The sequence below is a fragment of the Manacus vitellinus genome, unplaced genomic scaffold (genome assembly GCF_001715985.3).
Source record: "Manacus vitellinus isolate BGI_N305 unplaced genomic scaffold, ASM171598v3 scaffold_9_pilon, whole genome shotgun sequence".
In the NCBI taxonomy this organism is placed as follows: Eukaryota; Metazoa; Chordata; class Aves; order Passeriformes; family Pipridae; genus Manacus; species Manacus vitellinus.
In genome coordinates this window covers 319272-338181 of record NW_021940917.1, presented here as the reverse complement: position 1 = coordinate 338181, position 18910 = coordinate 319272, and the positions used below count along the sequence as shown (strand labels likewise).

Genomic DNA, 18910 nt, shown 5'->3' with positions numbered 1-18910 from the left:
ATTTCTAAGTAGAGAAGCATGATAGAGTTTTGTATTGCCATGTGGACATTACATATACCACTTCCACTCCGTTCAAGAAAACATCTCCACATGTTTTAAATTCCAAAAAGTAAGAAAACATTAACTCAAAGGTTTAGAATTGTTAAAACAAAGTGCTATGCCAGAAATTTATAGGCATTTTAATATTGTTTCCCTCATGGAAACTTTTAGTTATTTCCTTTTTGATAAGAGTGAGATGAGAATTTTACATTAGTACAAGGAATCATCCATATATATATATATATATACACACCCCTGCATACAAGCATGAAATCAAGAAATTTATATATATCTTTAAATCCAAATACATGTTTAGTTATTTCTGTCTATTATCTCTTAATTTAAGATTAGCCATTCTAAAAATTGCTTTACCACTTTGTTATAGTATTAAATAGGGAAAATACAGATCATGCTAAAACTGGTATTGTGATATCTCATAACTACAAGATAGTGTAAACTCATCATAGAATCCTTACCTGTAATCAGTGTATAATGAAATCTTAAAATACAGAATTCTCATTCCGAAAGCATTTGAGTTGCTTATGTATGGGACTGCAGCATCAGGCCACAGTTAAACAGGAAGCAAGAGGAAAGACCAGAGGCTTGTGTCAGAATGGCAGAAGTCTGGAATTTTTTCTTGCTGCATTAACAGGAAATTAGAGACTGAGCTTTACCAGTGAATGTTGCATATGAATTTGGTGTCAAAAACCCACTCCAACTATGGGTGTCCATATTGTCTCTGCCTCCTTTTAAGCAATTCATTTTTAAGTGTCCATGTAATTTGCTTATGACTGCAGGATCTAATATACAACAACATTTTCTGTTTGGTAACAGGTGCAGATCCAACAAAGGGAGAGAGCAGGAATACAATTTAGGAAAAAAATCTAAACAAAAAGAAGTAAATCATAACTTGAACATAATACTACATTAAAAATCGAGGTTAATGGAAGAAGAATGAGTGTTTGTAAGACAGTTCACTCACAAAATGAAAACAGATAACCCTTTTAAGTCTCCTTTCCAGACCCAGTTGTGATGCTATGAAATTTAACAGGAAACCTTTTACTCACCAGCAGCACAGGCCGCTAAGATCTTTTCACTCTTGCACAGCTTTTTTGCTACAAGATGTGTACAATTTCTGTATTTCTAACAAAACAAAAACAAAATAACACACTTGTATCACTGGAAACAGTTTAAATTCCTTGGCTATTTATACACAACTAAACTACAGCACACTCATTTCTTTTAAGGCTTGCATTTCTACTTTCTGCTCTAACCCTCTTTTCTGTGCTTTGGTGAACAATACCTTGCTATCTATAAAAACACAGTTCAGTTTAAGCAGACATTTGAGCAGGGTCTTTTTCTCTTTTTCTTTAAATCCAGTTATTTGGATTATCCTTTTCTGGCTGCCACTTCCCATCTGTTGAAAGAAAGAAGAACGAAAAGGAAACATTAACACACAGAATATACACCACGAAAAGTTGCTTGCAAAGTCTGACTAGCAGTTCCTACTTCTCTTCCATTGAAATGGGAAAACACACCGAGAAAAAAGAAAGCTGCCTGAGGCGGTATACCACATTTTAAGCTCTCCCTGCCTGACACTGTTAAGATATCTCAAAGGCGGTAACGCGGTAGTCCTGAGACGCCCAAACTGCGGCCTGCAATGGGCCGAGCCCCCCGGGTCTGGCATCTCGGCTCTGCACCAGGACGCCCGTAGGCTCCGCCTTTCAAACCCTTGCTCCGCTGCTGCGCGGACCCCGCAGGTGCGGGGAGGTTCTTTACCGCCCGCCGGGGGGGAAACCCGCCGCCCCCTGTCTCACGAAACCGCCACCGAGGTGCGGCGGGCTGGCGACGCTCCCGGACAAGATCTGAGGAGCGAGCCCCCATCGCTGCGGCGGGGGAGCCCCCGGCGATCACCTACACAGGCCATGCGTGGGGAACAGGGGCTGTGCTGGAGCCCTACGGCTCCTCGATCCGGCCCGTCCCCGCTGGACGCTGCGCCCCTCGTTCAAACCCCCGGCGCGAATCCGCCTTCCCGCCCCGCCCCCGATGTGCGGAGCGCCGTTCCGGGACGTTGTCACGGACGCTCCGCTGTCGCCGGGCTGTCGGCGCGGAGCCGCTCGGTAAGTGGCTCCGCGGGCTGCCCTTCCCCTGCCCTACCGTGCGACCCGAGCGGGACAGGGCTGGGATCCCGCTGTGGCCGCCCCGCAAAGCTCCGGGGTTCCCCGCCCGCGCCTTCTCTCCTCCGCGGCCTGGCCGGGCGCTGCGCAGTTCCCAGGCTCCTCGGCAGCCGAGGCGCCGGTGGGTGCCCGCCCCTGCTGCGGGAAGGCGGCGCTGGTGTCCCTCTGAGGCGGCCCTGGCGGCGCCGCTGCGGGGCCCGGCTTTGCACCTCAGCGCGGAGCGGGATGGGGCGGTCTGCCCTCAGACCGAGAGGAGCGGGTCCCCCCAGGGCTGGGGGAGGCGGGGACAGACTGGGGGCGAGTGGCGGAGGGCGAGCTGGGAAACGCGTCGGCGCTGCCTCGGAGTCTGAAAATCACCACGTCTGTTGCTCGGCGGAATTAAAATTGTGGAAGGCGGTCTGATAGGGGTGTGCTGGATGACGGAAGAGACCTCACAGAGTAGAGGAAGCTGACAGATGAACCAGGTGGAATTCTATGTAGATGCAAGCTGAAGTGTTTCTTCTGGAACAGACTGACTATGAAAGTCAGGAAAGGGGCCAGGGATTTCTGACCCTCAATACCATTTTCTCAGTATCTCTGAGAAACTTTCGAAGTGCCTCGTGCCTCATAATGGTTGGTCTTCAGGGCGAGTGACCAGATACTGCTACAGCCAGATAATCGGACCACGTACCGGGATTTCTGCCCCGTTAGTGAAGGGATTCCTGCCCCACTGATCAAGTGGGTGCAGACTCTTCATTATGAGAGTCAGGGTTTGTTTTTTTAAAATTACAAAGCAATACGAAGAGCTCAAAATAATATTCAGCTTGTATCTCAAGCACTCAGTTTAGAATTTAGAAATGTAGAAATGCCAAGATGGTGATTGTTCGTCAGATTTTGTTTTGGTGTTCCACGCTTTATTTTGGTCCTTTTTGTGTTTGAGAGATGACTTTTGACTATTCCTGTGTCATGCAGTGCACTGAATGGATGGTGCACAAGAAATCTGTCAATGCTTTGTAGTGAATAAAAGTAGCTTTTTAGAACACTTTTATTCCTTTTTTCTATAATTTGAGACTAGAAGGCACACATCCTGATTCAAATGGAATCAGGAAAAAACTTTCCTGAAAGCAAAACTGTCACAACTGCTAAGTTTTTGTCACTGCAGCTTAGATCAATGGGTGCAATGACCATTGAACTCACCATTGCAATAAAGCATAGGTACCATATGTATTCCTTTGGAAAGAAAAGCCAAAACCACCTAGCTGCAGACATCTAAAATTTGACAGCAGGTTGGACACTTGATTTTAAATCTGAATTTCCCAAATATCACAACAGAAGAACAGTTTTTCCAGGCCTCACATGAGTCCTGTGTTGCTGTTTATGAAGTATTCTGGTACACTGAATGCTTACTCAAGTTTTTCCTCTCTTTTGTTTCTTTAACATTGCAGTTATATTTTTGTATGCAAGCATGAAGAAATGACCATCAACAACCTTTGTCATTAGTTTATTTATATAAATGACACTGAAAAAAAATCTTTAGGATTCAGAGTTAAATGACTACATTTATTGCTTGCGCTTCTTGATTGACAGTGAAGATTAGTTGCATTTTCTATTTTGTATCTCTTGCATCTTTGTACCTTCGCTATTGGTTTGTCAAGACTGTAAAGGTATTAATTTAATTCTTTTAAATTTTATTTTAAACAGTTTAATTCTTACTAACTGGGACTAGCTACTAATCATTACTGAACCAAAAACTGTTAGTTTTTTGCCACATGGTCCTGTGCAGTGCTAAGAGTTGGACTTCAATGATTTTTGCAGATCCCTTCAAACTCAGGATATTCTATGATTCTATAATGATGACCGTTTGTTACCTATAAGAATTAGGTATTTTTTCCTTGTCTCTGGCACAAGTGTGTGGAATCAAAATACCAAGGCCTCAAGCATTTCACATCTAATTTCACTTTAAAATACATTATTACTAAAGTGTAGCTTTAAGCAATTGCATTTTTTAACTTTCATTTTAGGGATGTCTGATAAGTTTAGATTTCACTTACTGTTCAATTCTATTATTTTTTTCATAAAAAACCAAAAATATTTTCTTCTTTTCCATCCTTGTTGTGATCTCATTATAGTAGCCAAGTATCTCTTAATATTATGTTGCACAGGTTCTAGGGAGTAGGCTTTTTAACTGATGTACTTTTAAGTACCTCTATGTTCCTTTGTTCTTTTAATGTGTTTGTCAAATATATGGTTCAATTGCTCAGTATTATACATTGGATTTGAGCAGTTTGTCTCTGGGTTTTAGATGGTATTCACTTCTACACATTCTCTTCTACACTGCATGTGACGTCTTTTATAAAAATGGGGAAGTGATTTTCAGTGCTACACAAAAGGTATGTCACTTCTAAAACTTCTAATTGCACTTTAAGGACTAGCAAGAATGGCCGTACAGCTCTTATGTCCTCAGTTCATTAAGAAGCCATGATCAGAGAAATAAATATTCCTTTTACTCTTTCACAAAAAGACTTTACTTACAGTGTATCGGGTGCCCATCTCTTTCAGACTTTCTTTCTTAATTTTTATTACCTAGGGAGACAAAGGAGAATTCCATTTTCATTGCGCTGTTCTAGCTTTCTACCTTATAGTTTTTGCTTCCTATATATTCTACATATAATTGTGTTACCATTATGTCTTTTGCCTTGAAATTTCACTTCTTACAATTCCCAGAGATAGCTAGTGTACTTCACATAATATGTAGTTACCTTTCTCCAGGCCTCACTGGTGCTGCTGTTAATGGGATCATTGTTGATTCTTGTCTATTAGTCTCACAACCTCTTTCTGCAAGCCTCTTCCATTTTTTCCTTAATTTTACAAGTTAATGTTTTGCGTTTGGGGGTTTTTTTTGGTGTTGTTTTTTGTTTGTTTGTTTGTTTTTTGTTTGATTTTTTTTGTTTTGTGTGTGTGTGTCTGTTTTTTGTCCCTCACAAAACTTTTGACTTTCTGCATTGAAAATTTTATGTAATTACTTGCAGCAATTGTGATAGTGATAGTCCATGCATAAACATCTCTTCCATTGTGAAATATAATCTATCAGATTTTTTATCTAGTGTAAGATATTTTGCATTATGTGCTTAAAATATTTTCCATTCTGTAAACAAGTTTATCAGTTGACTGATTACAATTTCAGAGGTTAATAAAATTATTAATTGGAGCTTTTTTCCTTCTGTTGTCTAAACATAACGTGTATATTTTTAAAAACAGTATCATTTGACAAAACAAAACTCACAATGCCATAGGCAAATTTTGGTCAAACATTTAGTAATCACAGCTTTGTAAAAAAACCAACCCTGAAATTATACTGAAAAATCAATCATAAAAGCTAAAACAGTATGAAGTGTCTCCACACTGCCTTCATGTGGAGAAAAGTCTAACTTTGTGCCCCTTTAAGTCCACTTTATAAGTCCGTCTTCAGTATGAAGCACTGCCTCTGGCTTTGTTGAAACTGAAGGAATTTCAATTTTCTTCTATAGTGGTAAGGGATTATAAGAATTAGAAATAATATAAAAGTCCACAGAAGCTAGAATAGCTTCTTAATAATAATAATAATAATCATCTTTCTATAAATGTATCTGTAGTTTATTTCATGAATATAGGAAAGGCGGAACAAGCATTGTGAAATTTGCTGGTTTTCTTCAAGCCTTATTGATTATATAAATTCTCAGTTATCATAACTTTGTACTTATTTTTAAAAACATCTTCATGTTCTTTTCAGGATGTATCATTTGTATTTCTTTCATATAACTGTTTTTGTTCCAAAGAATGTTTATTTTTCTGATCATTATTAAAGCTCAGTGTGTCTCCTCATCTCCTTGCATTCATCTGCCCTTCTGCCAACTCACATTCCATTAATGTAGGTCAGTGAATCAATGTTGATGGACAGATGAAGAGAGCACAGTGTTCAGCAACTTGTTCAATAATTTTTCTGTACATGAGGCCAATCTATATACTTTATGTGTATTAGTTCACTTGTTAATGACATAGTGACCTGTATTTTATTAGTGTGCTTTCAGTCGCTCATGACTTGGACTAAGGCTTTGTTTGTTTCTTTCTTTTAAAATACAGGTAATAGAATGGTTTAATTTTGCATTTAGTACTTAACTTTCCTACCACATAAAGTTCACATGAAGTTCAAATTTCTTTTCTTTGCCTGACATGAGTTAGTCCCTCGCTGCTTGGACCTTCTTAATCTTATTACTGTTCTTCTGCCCTGTTCTAAATCCTCTGTACTTGCTCGGAATACTTAATTGACCTAATTCCCACATTGACTTTCTAGTATTTTTTCCTACATAGCAGATCCATTCTGATATGATTGGCAATTTTTCATTCATCAAAGTCCTTTCACCTTCTTTTTTTTTTTTTTTTGAGAATGCCCGTGAACTTGTTCAGGTTGTGTTTGCTGCTGATTTCTTATTTTTTGAGTGTGTTGTAAAATGCATTTTCTTTGTCTTTTGATTATTTTTTTTCTCTAAGTAACTGCAGTTAAAATGGTGAATGTAGGTAATGCTAGCAGATACTGTAATTTTTTCTTAATAATTGTATGTTTTTAAATAGCAGTATATACACTGTGAATATTCTAGAATGGTTTTTGCTCTGCAATAACACCTCTCTCCCTGCAGTTTTATTTCTGACTAGGCAACTGCCAACAGCATGATCGATGCCCAGAATGCAGATAAACATGAACCCTGGCTCACAGACATTAGAAAATCAAATCAGTATAACCAGTGCGGTAATGTGTTGTGTGTACACTTTCTACCTTCTCTGTAGTTCACTGTACTTGAGCTCAGTACAGAGGGTAGGGAAAAGATATAGATGATTGTGGGTGGAAGGAGAAAAAAATAGTTAAAAGAAGTTAGGAGAAAGTGTGATGTAAATTATTATAGGGAAGATAATGAAGGTGCAATAAGTGCAAGAAAGTACAAAATACCCTACCCTATGTGTATTTTATCAATATGTAACTGGAAGGTTATATATAGTTGTGACATATAGGTGTCAGACAAAAATTTGCTACTTAAGGTGAGGTTCATAGAATGGATTGGGTTGGGAGAGACCTTAAAGATCACCTAATTTCAACCCTCTGTAAGCCCCCTTTTAAGTTCTGAAAGGCTATGGTAGGATTTCCCCAGAGCCTTCTCTTCTCCACGCTGAGTAGCCGCAATGTATCCATAGCACGGATGTGGGATCATCTTGGCCACCCTCCTCTAGAATTGTTCCAGTGGGTCCACACCCTTCTTATGTTGGGGACCCCAGAGCTGGGCAATGCTCCAGGTGGAGTCTCACCAGAGCAGAGCAGAAGCTCCAGCAGTTAACAGAGTATCGTAGAGGTTCCTTGTAACTGTTTAGTTGTCCCTTAAGATGGAACCCCTGTTATCAGCAGATCTTGCAAATAACTATTGTATTCTTACCACTTAGTCATCCGTCCCTAAGATTTCCAGGCTACCACTCAAAGACAACTTACTCTGAGTAATCAATCAGTGTCTCATGAAGTTTGTAGTAGAAGCATTCAGAATTAACATGATTAGTGTTTTTTGGTTTGTTTGATTGGTGTGGTTTTTTGGTTTTTTTTTAATCTTACCAGAAATCACTGTCTACTAGACTCAAAAAGCAGACAGCATTTACCAAAGAATAAATCCAAAATTGACTGTTAGAGTAATCATAAAAAATAGGTCTTCTTAATGTAGTGATCTATTGCCATAAGAAAGTGGGTTTCTCTTCAGGTAGGCTTTTCACGCAAAATAAATTGAACATCAATAATTTTAATTTTTCTCACTGGACCTTGTTTAATTTGGATGAACAGGAAATTTTGCATAATGACTGACTGGTTTTCATCACACTTGCAGACTGAGTTAAGTGGAGTTTGGTTATTGCAAGCATTACTCTGTGATTCAATTTGGCTTTGGCATTTGCAGATATGACATATAAGTTGTCCTCCCATACCACTCTATGCTATGAGGAAAATGTTCCCCCTCGTAAAGAGACAGCAATGTCCTTTTCTGGTCTGTAGTCCAAAGAGTTTTTTGAGAATTGTTGAGTTTCTCCAAATACCAGCTACCTCAAAAATCTTAGGACTGCAGAAAAAGTGTCTAGACCTTTTGCAGAAGGGATGCTCCCTTTGAAGCAATGACATAGATAAGGACTCTACCTCTTTTCTTCCACTTTCCTAAATGAAGTAATGACATTTATTAGTGTAGAAGGTTTTTGCTGTCAGTGATTTCTCCCACCTGGAATGCCAGTATTGACAGAAGAGTTGTGTGTTTAGCAACATTATTGCTTATAAATAACATCAGAAAGGATTGAAGTAAGAGCAAGACTGAAATCTCTGACTGGGAACACTGAATCCTTCAGCAGTTGTTAGTAGGATGAAAACTTTCTCTGGGAAGGCATTATGGGCTCTTCTGTATAAGAGTAAACTCTCTAAGGATGCCAGTCCTTTTCTTCTCCTTTTCCTGCCTCCCCATTCCCAGCATCATCTTCAAAAGATTTATTAGCAGAGTTGAATTTAGGTACCTTAAGTCCTACTTCCCAGTTGCTTGCTGGTAAACAGAAGCTCCCTTTACAGGGCCTAAGAAATGCCTTTGAAGGAAGAGTTGCTTGTACCAACAGTAAATAGGATATGAATCTTTTCAGTAATAAGTATGTTGTAAGTGGAATGATTTTGAATTCAGTTCACAAAGGGATTCTGGGCAGAGATGGCCTTTGAGATGTGTCTCCTGGGGTGGAGACACCACAGTACATTTGTCCATCTGCGGGTAACTCTTCCCATGTATCGCTGGTGGAAGACCTAAACAAAAATGACATATATGTTTCATGTATGAAATGTAAAGACTGTATGGCAGGAGAGAGAACGAAATGGAAAAAGAGCAGGATGAGGATTAATGGGTAAACTAATTAGGAGAATTATATGTGTAACAATATTTTGGAGATACATGATATTAATTTTCCGAGGTAAATGTTAGATGCTGATTGAAATATAAATGTGACCCAATGAAAAACAGTCGGGTTTTTGTGTGCGGTTCCCCTCCATTTTCCCCTCCAACACACACGCCTCCTTCTTTGTGATTGTCTCTGATAGACAATGTAATTTGTCTTAAGATAAGAACACTGGTGGGAATTGTCCTAAGGTAAGAACAGCAGGTGGGAATTGCAGGAGGAACTGTCTGGATGCTTACATAATTGATGTATTCCAGAGATGGGGGAGCTCTGATGACTGTGATTGACTTTGGTGTCCTGCTGGAGAGTGGGCAAACTAGTCTCCCAGACTTGCAGACAGCTCTCCACACCTCCCAGCAGGGATGCCTACCAGGTACATCAAGCCCCAAAAGCAGGGAACACTCACTTTTTGATGCGTGATTATAAAAACACGAAGATCCAGTCACACATGGGGGTGTAGCTGTGCATTCTGTGAGGCCAAAGATGGTAAACCTGTATGTTTCTAGGTGAACCTGCTGATATTATAACCCTTTATTGTCAATACTGCATTGACAATATTTAGATAGTGTATTAGCAATAAACATAATCATAGTCATCCGCATAATCAGTGTCATATTTCTTGCACCTGACCGAGAGTTTTCTCTTTGCTACTCTACTAAGCTGGCATAGTTGACAGGATGCTCTAATCAGGCACATTGAGGTTTGGCTAGGACCTTTAGAAGGAAATTTGTGTATTCAAACATAGAAGACTAGAAATTGACAGTATGTTGTCTCTCATGGAACTTTTACAGTAAATTATTCTGTTGGGTTTTATTCTAAACATTTAGAGTTACTTCCAAATACTGATTTGCTGCAATCCTTGGGGGCATAAAATAGGCCTTGATGAATTATATTTGGAAATGTTTCCATATTTAAGTTACTTATAAACTGGTTTTTTCATAGTAAGACATTCATCTCTTAAATTTTCACAGTAAGTGTTGTATTGGAATTACTTTGTCTTTGCAAGAGATAGTAAAGCATTAATCTGAGACAGTATCTAGTTAAAAATGTGTATGTGTACATGTATCTGTCTAGAAGTATGTAGGATAGTATAATCTGCTATTCATGGGCTTTTCTGGAAAAATTCTTTGCTAATCCGGCCAGTTCATTGGAACATATTTGTACGGGGTAGTGACATATTGAAGTATGATTATGTGTTCTATGCAAAAATTTCTGGTTTTTTTTGTTTTGTTTATTTGCTGGTTTGTTTATTTGTTTTTTCCGAGTGAATAGATTTAGGTCCCTTAATAAGAATCCTTGATTAAGAAACTTTGATTTTTTTGTTTTCAGTTTCTGTGTGTACAGTGTAGTTTAGAATTTTGTTGAATATGTGGTTAGTGGAATTTAATATAACTTGTGTATGTTTAGTCCTCAAAAGTATCCTTTTTCACTTTATTTTTTAGTGATTCAGTTCCTGCACTGTTTGGGTTTTAAAGACCGCAGTACTTAATTCTTTCTGATCTTATCTTATCTGAAGATAAGAATTTAAATGTTCTCACAGGCAATGATATTCTAAGATGAAATTTGATCAGGTTTTGACTTGGTATCTGTTTTAGCTGTTGGAAGGCTACTCTGATGGGCTGTACTTCAAATACCAGCTTAACTTTATTTATGGACCATTCTGTAGTCTTTAGTTCCTATACAAATATTGATCTTTACCTAAAAATCTGAGTAATATAATTCCTTTTATAAATAAATATGTCAGCTAGCCTTCAGCTCTCTGATATGCCTGATCTTCTCTCCTGCAGAATTCAATTCAATATCAAATCCAAGTTATCTGAATAGCAATGTAAAATGCTGCCAGAATGTTACTCTTTTGTACTGTGTAATTTCCTCTTCTCTTCATCTTTAAATTTTATGTTTGATAAACCTGAAAGTCCCAGTGTACCGAAAGGTGAGCCAACAGGGAACACGGCTAGCCTGGCTGAACGAGGAGATTTTAAAGGAAACTAGGGGAAAAAAGAGAGCTTACCGACTATGTGAAAAAGGGCTGATTACTTATGAAGAGTTTAGGAATATAGTTAGGTCATGTAGAAAGAAAATTAGAAGGACAAAGGCACAATTTGAACTCAATCTTGCCACTTCTGTTAGGGATAACAAGAAGTGCTTCAACAAATACATCAATAACAAAAGGAGGGGCAAGGAAAACCTCCATTTTTTGTTGGACATAGGGGGGAAAATAGTCACCAAAGATGAGGAAAAGGCTGAGGTACTTAACACCTTCTTTGCCTCAGTTTTCAACAGTAAGACAGGTTGTCCTCAGGACTTCTGGCTTCCGGAGCTTGTAGACAGAGACAGGAAGCTGAGTAGTCCCCCTGTAATCCAAGAGGAAACAGTTGGTGACCTACTGAGCCACTTGGATCCTCACAAGTCTCACAATGGGACCAGATGGGATCCATCCTAGTGTGATGAGGGAGCTGGTGGAAGAGCTCACCAAGCCACTCTCATCATTTACCAACAGTCCTGGCTCACTGGGGAGGTCCCACATGATTGGAAGTTGGCAAATTGTCAAGCTGATCCACAAAAGGGGCTGCAAGGAGGACCTGGGAAACTACAGACCTGTCAGCCTGACCTCAGTGCCTGGCCAGGTTATGAAGCAGATCATCCTAAGTGCAATCACACAACAGCTACAGGATGGACAACAGATCAGACCCAGCCAGCACGGGTTTAGGAAGGGCAGGTCCTGTCTGATCAATCTGATCTCCTTTTATGATCAGGTGACCTGCCTGGTGGATGAGATCCGTGGATATGGTCTATCTGGACTTCAGCAAAGCCTTTGACACCATCTCCCACAGCATAGTCCGGAAAAAGCTGGCAGCCCACGGCTTGGACAGGGGCACTCTGCCGGGTTAGGAACTGGCTGGAGGGCCGGGCCCAGAGGGTGGTGGTGAACGGGGCTGCATCCAGTTGGCGGCCAGGCACTAGTGATGTCCCTCAGGGATCAATGTAGTGTACCATTAGCAAATTTGCAGATGACACCAAGTTGGGGGCTGTGTTGGTCTGCTGGAAGGCAGGAGGGCTCTGCAGAGGGACCTGGATAGGTTGGAGAGTTGGGCTGATTCCAACGGGATGAGGTTCAACAAGGCCAAGTGCCGGGTCCTGCACTTTGGCCACAACAACCCCATGCAGCGCTACAGGCTGGGGACAGAGTGGCCTGGATCAGGAACAGTGTTGCCAACAGGACCAGGGAAGTGATTCTGCCCCTGTACTCAGTGCTGGTGAGGCCACACCTGGAGTACTGTGTCCAGTTCTGGGCCCCTCAGTTCAGGAAGGATATTGAGGTGCTGGAGCAGGTCCAGAGAAGAGCAACTAGGCTGGTGAAGGGACTTGAGCACAAGTCCTATGAGGAGAGCCAGGTGGGGGTCAGTCTCTTCTCCCGGGCAACCAGCAGTAAGACAAGAGGGCACAGTCTTAAGCTGTGCCAGGGGAGGTTTAGGTTGGATATTAGGAATAAATTTTTTATGGAGAAGAGTAATCAGACATTGGAATGGGCTGCCCAGGGATTCACCATCCCTGGCGGTTTTTAAGATGAGTCTGGATGTGGCACTTAGTGCCATGGTCTAGTAACCACAGTGGTGTTGGATCAAGGGTTGGACTTGGTGATCTCAGAGGTCTTTTCCAACCTGGTTGATTCTATTTATCTGTATTGTTGCTTAAATGTATTTTTCATTAGTTAATATTGGTGAAATAATCAGTGCGATTGTTTCTGCTTACAGTTTCAGTTTTAGTGAATAAACTACTTGTTTAACTTGTGCAAACATGTTGAAGGTATTGAATTTTAAGGCAAAAACACTGTCTGGAAAGGGAACACTGGCAAAGTCATTCAAAAGGGAAAAGAAGAATAATTTATAAAAGGAACTGTAGCTAATGATGCCATCCACTTGCTTTAAAGTTCTTCTACCTCACCTTTAATGAATTAGATTTGTCAACAGCATATATTTTATGCACTACTTCTAATGAAGTGGCATACCAGCACTGCAGCGTACTTTGAGGATTATTCCATCAAAGCTTTTTGCTGTCGTAAAGTAGACCTTTCTAAATAATAGATACTAAAAACTACATTTAAATAGCATTAAGGTTGTGACACAAACACCAAATGACAAACTTCAGGCAATTCAAAGTTAGGGATGACAACTTGTCATTACCTTGCACTGTCATTTCTTAAAAAATAAGCACAATTGCATGATTTAAGGATTTAATGTCAGACTAACTTGAAATTTCTTGCCTTTTGTGGGCTGGAGTTACAACCTTTCTGTCATTTTTTATACAGGTTTTTTTTGTATTCTGTTTTCAGAAAAATAATAAAAACAGTGGAAATAATACGGGCTTTATTGGCTTTGTGTTTAATTTTAAACACAGATGAGAGAGTATTGGTTAAAGAGCAGGGGTTATCTTGTTACCAAACTTACATGCATAAGTATGTACATGTTCTTTTAAACTTCCTTTGCTTTCTTCTTTGCTGATACTTCTATGGAACTTATGAGTTACAGGAACCTTAGTCCTGGGTTACTTTAGCTAAACCCCCAGAAAGTACTAAGAGTTCCCAATTCTTTTCCATGTAAATAACCACTTTCTTTTTAGTGGCCAGTACTGAATAAACCAAGAGTATGTAGAGTATGTAGAAAGACTTGTTAAAGGAATTTTAATTACTTAAAATAATGTGAAATAAAAGCAGGTAAACAGTTTCTGTTATTTTTTACATATGATTTCTCGTTTTGTTGCTGTTAAACGTAATGGAACTTTCTGTTCAGGTAAGTTAGCATGTGCGTGTAAACACAGTCCTCTCAGTCCCTCTGTAGAGATGATTTCTCAAGGTCTGTAAGTCTAGTGAAGGCAATCCATTATTTTCATCATGGTTTTGTCAACTTCATCTGGCATAGACTGGCACTGCTGCCAAGTGGTCAGGCCTGCACCAGTCACTCACTTCAGTCACCTGCCCCATGCCACCATCAGTGCTTATTCAGCTGCCTGGTAAATAGAGATAAATAGTCTTGCACTGGCCAAGTGGCTACTACAGAAGGTTGGTAGGATCCTGTGGAAAAAGGGTCAGAAAATGTGGCCTCTCTTTCAAGTAGTCTGAATCTCTTTTCTAAGTACAGTCAATCAATTTCTCTTAATTTCTTTTTATTGTGTTGCCATGAATGCATAATAGCACAAAACCCTAACTTTAATAAAAATTTGTGATTATTTAAAAAAGAATTGGTTTAGCAAGCTGTATCATCCACTGGTACAGATAAAGAAGTGGATTGTTTGAAATAAGAATAGTAGTCTCCATAATGTTTTTAATTCTTAAGATGCCATTTGACTGGGAACATGTAAATTATGCCAGGTAATGCAGATATAGGGAGTAATGAGGAATACAGTTCGCTTTGTTCTTTTCCTGTAATAAACTTATCTCTGGTGCACACTGTGATGGAGAAAGAAAGTGGAAAAATCATTCCAGTCTGCCTTGCTACTAAAAATCAAAGGATTCGTTCAATGCCATTACATGATACCCACTTGCAAAGCTATTGACTTTTGATTCACTTATTTGGAACAAACTTAAAGTTTCTGAATAATTTTTAGCTCCAAAGATTAGCATAAGAGTGTTGTGATATTACTGCTTACCTAGAAAAAATATGTTGTTTCAATAAATGCTTCACCCCTTTTGTATCTTTGAACACTTTCTTCCTTATTCAGAATATGTGCCTTTAACTACTTTTCTAATTGTAGTTTTGTTTGTGCTTGTAACATCCTCAAAACTGTTTCACAGAGGTGTACAAGTGAAAGGAATCTTGACTCAAGAATCTTGTTGGCTGGGTCACAAAAAACACAATTTATCTTACAGATTAATAGAATAGAGTTGAAACTCTAAGGTTCACTGTTGGGCTCTTATATAAAAATAATTTGCTTCTGAAGGATATTCATGCTTCTGAAGGATATTTTGCTAGAGTTATTACTATACTCGGTTCTAGGCAGTTAAACCAAAAAATATATAGATTAAAACTTAAAAATTTGATTGTAATATAAATTTCCAACTTGAATATTACATGGCTTATTGTTTTTTTATTTTTTAAGAACAGTTGTAAAATTCTTTAAAATTAATGTAAGGGAAAAGAAATTTGCTAAAATATTAATATGACCCTAGGAAAAAAATTTTACTCCTTTAGTTTGTGATGTTCCCCTCTCTTTCTAGAAACTTGAAATGTAGTCTTCCTTCAAAACAACCAAAAATTGATCTTTAGTTTTCAACCAGGTTTTGTTCTGAAGTAATAGGCAAGTAGTGCACATTGTTTACACTGTAGTTTCACTTTGTGGCTGGTTGCACAACTCATTTAAGTCTTGTAATTATGTAAGAAATAATACAGTGCATGATGTTCACTTATAAGATATTTATGAACACTTGCTCTCTTAATCATGAAACCAAAGGCTTAAGCGCTTTCTGCACCAGAGAATTTAATATAAATTTTACAGCAGTCGTTTAAGGTAGGCAGGAGGAACCCCTTTCTGCATCACAAATCAGCTGATTGTCTTTCCTTCTTGCACAGTAATTTATGACCTGGTCTTGTTCCAAAGAATGATTTCTTTTCCCCTGTGTGAATGCATTAAGTAATGATTCATTCTCTCACCTTTTTACACTCTTGCCTTTATCATGTTTTGAAATAGTATTCTTGATACAGCATCTTCCCAGAAGAGATAGCTGAATGTATTAAAGCTGAGTATTCTTGCATAGTACCCACATGGCATTTCCATGGCATACATAGATCAATAGTGTAGAGGTAAACGAACTTAGCCGTGAATACAGGATGTTTCTTTTGTGAGCTGACGCTGCAGGACTCTTAGTTGCCCTGTGATAAAGCTGGAGTGTGAAAGTATAGTTTAAGATGTCTTTGAGAAGAAGGAAATTCCTTTCACAGTAACTATTCCTTTATTTTCCTTTCTTTCTTCTTGAACAGCAATGGAAAGATATTGTGGATAAGTATTCTTTAAAATTGCTTCTTGGTTATGCTTTTTTTTTTTTTTTTTTACTTTTGTAGCATTGTAGTTGAGATGACTTGCACTTCCTGCCAAGAAATAAAGATATAAAATCTTAAAAGTTATCAGGTAAGACAAAACTGGATAAAAATATAGAGAGGGTGCTCTGGGAATATAAAGGCTACCTCTGAGAAACTAGATAAAAAAATCATTTATATATGAATTGTGAATTAGTAAGAAGGTCCTGTCTTAAGATTTATTTTTTTTGTCTTCCATGATAGTTACAGAACTTCAAGCCAGTTAGACACAAGATTTAGTTTTGCACAGTTATTTTGGTTACCATTAACTAGATGTGGTGCAGACCTACTTTCATATCAATCAGTATATTTGTACTTTAATATACTGTTCTACAGATGCCTTTCCTATCTCCTATTTCTGTTCTGTTTGGTAGTGCTTAAACCTGAAATGATATATAACCTGTGCTTTTTTAATGCATAAAGCTAGCTCGTAGCAGTTATGAGTTCTGCTCTGAATACAAACTGTTAGTTAACTAGAAGTCAAGACATAGTCAAGACTAAGCACTGCACCTAAAGAGGCTTAAATCAATGTCCTTTTGATTAAAACTGACAATACCATTGGTCTGTGTGTTACTTATATTTTTTTTTCTCCTTTAAGTGATATTTGATCAGATACTTTTTTTTAGAATAAAAGAACATACAGATCTGATCTGATGCAGACCTGTGGTAGAATCAATATTCTGCTGAGTATCAAGATTGTTCTTTGACTAGCCATACTAAAGGAGAAGAGTACGGTAAGCTCTTAAAACTCTTACTCTTCACTAGGAAGGAAAAAAGAAATAAAAGGCAAGCAGGAGGATGTCTGACCATGAAGATGAGTGAGTGATCATGAAGAGCCAGTTGTCAGCCCAAACTGTTAAAAGAGCACTAAAAGGCTGCTGTATTAGTAAAAAGTATAATTCTCTTGCTGTGGAACTCTAAACACTATCTATGCATATACCTCTGCATTTTGTTGTGATTTTATAGATTCATCAAAGGTTGTTTTGGTATATGCTGACTAGTTACCAAAGAATCTTTTGAACTGGCGTTGGTTAGTCTTGAATTAGGCCCATGCATGAGACAGTAATTTGAGGTATTTAAACAAATGTTTCCCGTGAGGCTTCTGATGGGAAGCAATTGTGATCTTCTACAAGCAATTTTTTTTTTACTTGAAACTGCTGGCTTCTTTAAACATGGCAGTTGTTGGTGAGCTAATCCTGTGAGTCAATCTACACTAAACAAGAAGCTTATCTCAAACCCTTGGCAGCTTCAGTGAAAATTCGAAAGGATGCTTTACAGTAGAGATTGTCAAGAGTGGAACTAATATTTGTCCAGTTGGACAGCTTGCTTTTGTAGTCACTAAATGAAAGTTGAGATTCTGTCTCTTCCTTGAAAGCATCTGTGTCAAGAAAATAATTTGGACTGTTTGTGGTTTGACAGGGATTATTAAAATCAGATGAAGTGAAGGGAAGGAAGTGTAAGAAAGCAAAATTGACAGTGACACTCTCTATTACTTGCAGCTTGGATCATGATGACTATGTTGATATGATAGGTTCTAAATGTTAGGTTCACTGTGGGGATGTGTTAAGCAGCAAATACAGTAAAGTGCAGTTATAGATGATTTTTCTGACTTAACAGAAAGCCATCTGGCATTTATTTTCATTGGGAAATTTGGGAGGAGAAGTGTAGAAGAAAATGAAATATTAGAGGGGGCAAACCAAAGGAAAAAGGGAGTGGTTCAGAAAGAATTTAATTTTCTCCTTTGTGGTTTGATTTGTCTCTCTTTTTTTTTTTTTTTTTTAGTTCATACAGCTTGCTAGTGTACTTCAGAGAGAATAAAACTGAGGATTAAGAACTGATGGAACAGGTCATAAAATTTCTTTTTGCATTGACTTGAATTTGGTAGGAATTTTTTAGCATTAATAGTTTTGCTTAAAGTGAGCTGAAGTCTTAGATTGCTGTTTCACATCAATTTTTCATGACTTGCATCTTGCATGCTATTTTTAAATAGTGATCTTCTCTGCCACTTCAAGATAAATAATTTAAAATCTCAAATTATTGCAATATTCATATAGCTGAATTTTTAATTGCTGAAGATACATTAACTGCCAACTGTATGCATCTTTTGGTGTCTAATGAATATACAATGTATTATTTAATTTTAGTGCTTTGTTTAATCTCTTAGTTGTATAGGTAAACTTTCAATTCTGAATAGGCAGGTTAGTGCAGAAGTAAGACATCTGATTAGTGAAGTTTGAAGAGTGCTGTCATTTCTGTGTGGTTTCCTTTTCTGTTTTCCAATATGGAAACTTTGCAAAAAATTGTATTTTGCGACAGTTTTTAGTGTAGAGTAGATTTTTAGTGTAGTGTAGATTTTATAGGAAATTAGGGAACTCAAAGGAAAAGAGGTGACACATGAAAGCCTTTGCTGTTATTTAGCATAGCCATAACTTCATATCTTTCAAACAATGTCATGCGACATTTGAACAGTTAAGCCATGCCAGCATCTCATCTTCACCTATATTCACATAAGAGAGAAGCATATTAGCATCCATAGTGATTCATCTAGCAGAACAAAAGGATTATGGGGAGCAGAGTGACTGAGAGAAAAGAGGTTACATAGAGTTGCACACTTGCAAAATAAAGGCTGTCATGAGAAGAGATGGTGGTACTGAAAACACA

The 18910-nt window shown here is 38.4% G+C and overlaps 1 protein-coding gene and 1 long non-coding RNA gene across 3 annotated transcripts in view; one reads left to right on the top strand and one right to left on the bottom strand.

Annotated features, from left to right (window-relative positions):
* SLF1 (SMC5-SMC6 complex localization factor 1) overlaps positions 1 to 2215 on the bottom strand; it is a 35059-nt gene extending 32844 nt beyond the window's left edge. The window contains exons 1-3 of one of the 2 annotated variants that reach the window (XM_018086048.2): positions 2197 to 2215; positions 1343 to 1456; positions 1107 to 1182 (exon numbers count right to left, since the gene is read on the bottom strand). In XM_018086048.2, the coding sequence (XP_017941537.2) occupies positions 1107 to 1182; positions 1343 to 1456 (190 nt within the window). In that variant the 5' untranslated portion in view covers positions 2197 to 2215. Of the gene's footprint in view, positions 1 to 1106; positions 1183 to 1342; positions 1457 to 2196 lie in introns of those variants that run through there. The other variant, XM_018086049.2, reaches the window with a different exon arrangement.
* Positions 2090 to 18095, top strand: LOC115308054. The gene is made up of 4 exons (XR_003916403.1): positions 2090 to 2159; positions 16235 to 16301; positions 16876 to 16983; positions 18032 to 18095. It is a non-coding gene; the product is annotated as an uncharacterized LOC115308054 (long non-coding RNA).
* Positions 18096 to 18910: the final 815 nt, after the last annotated feature.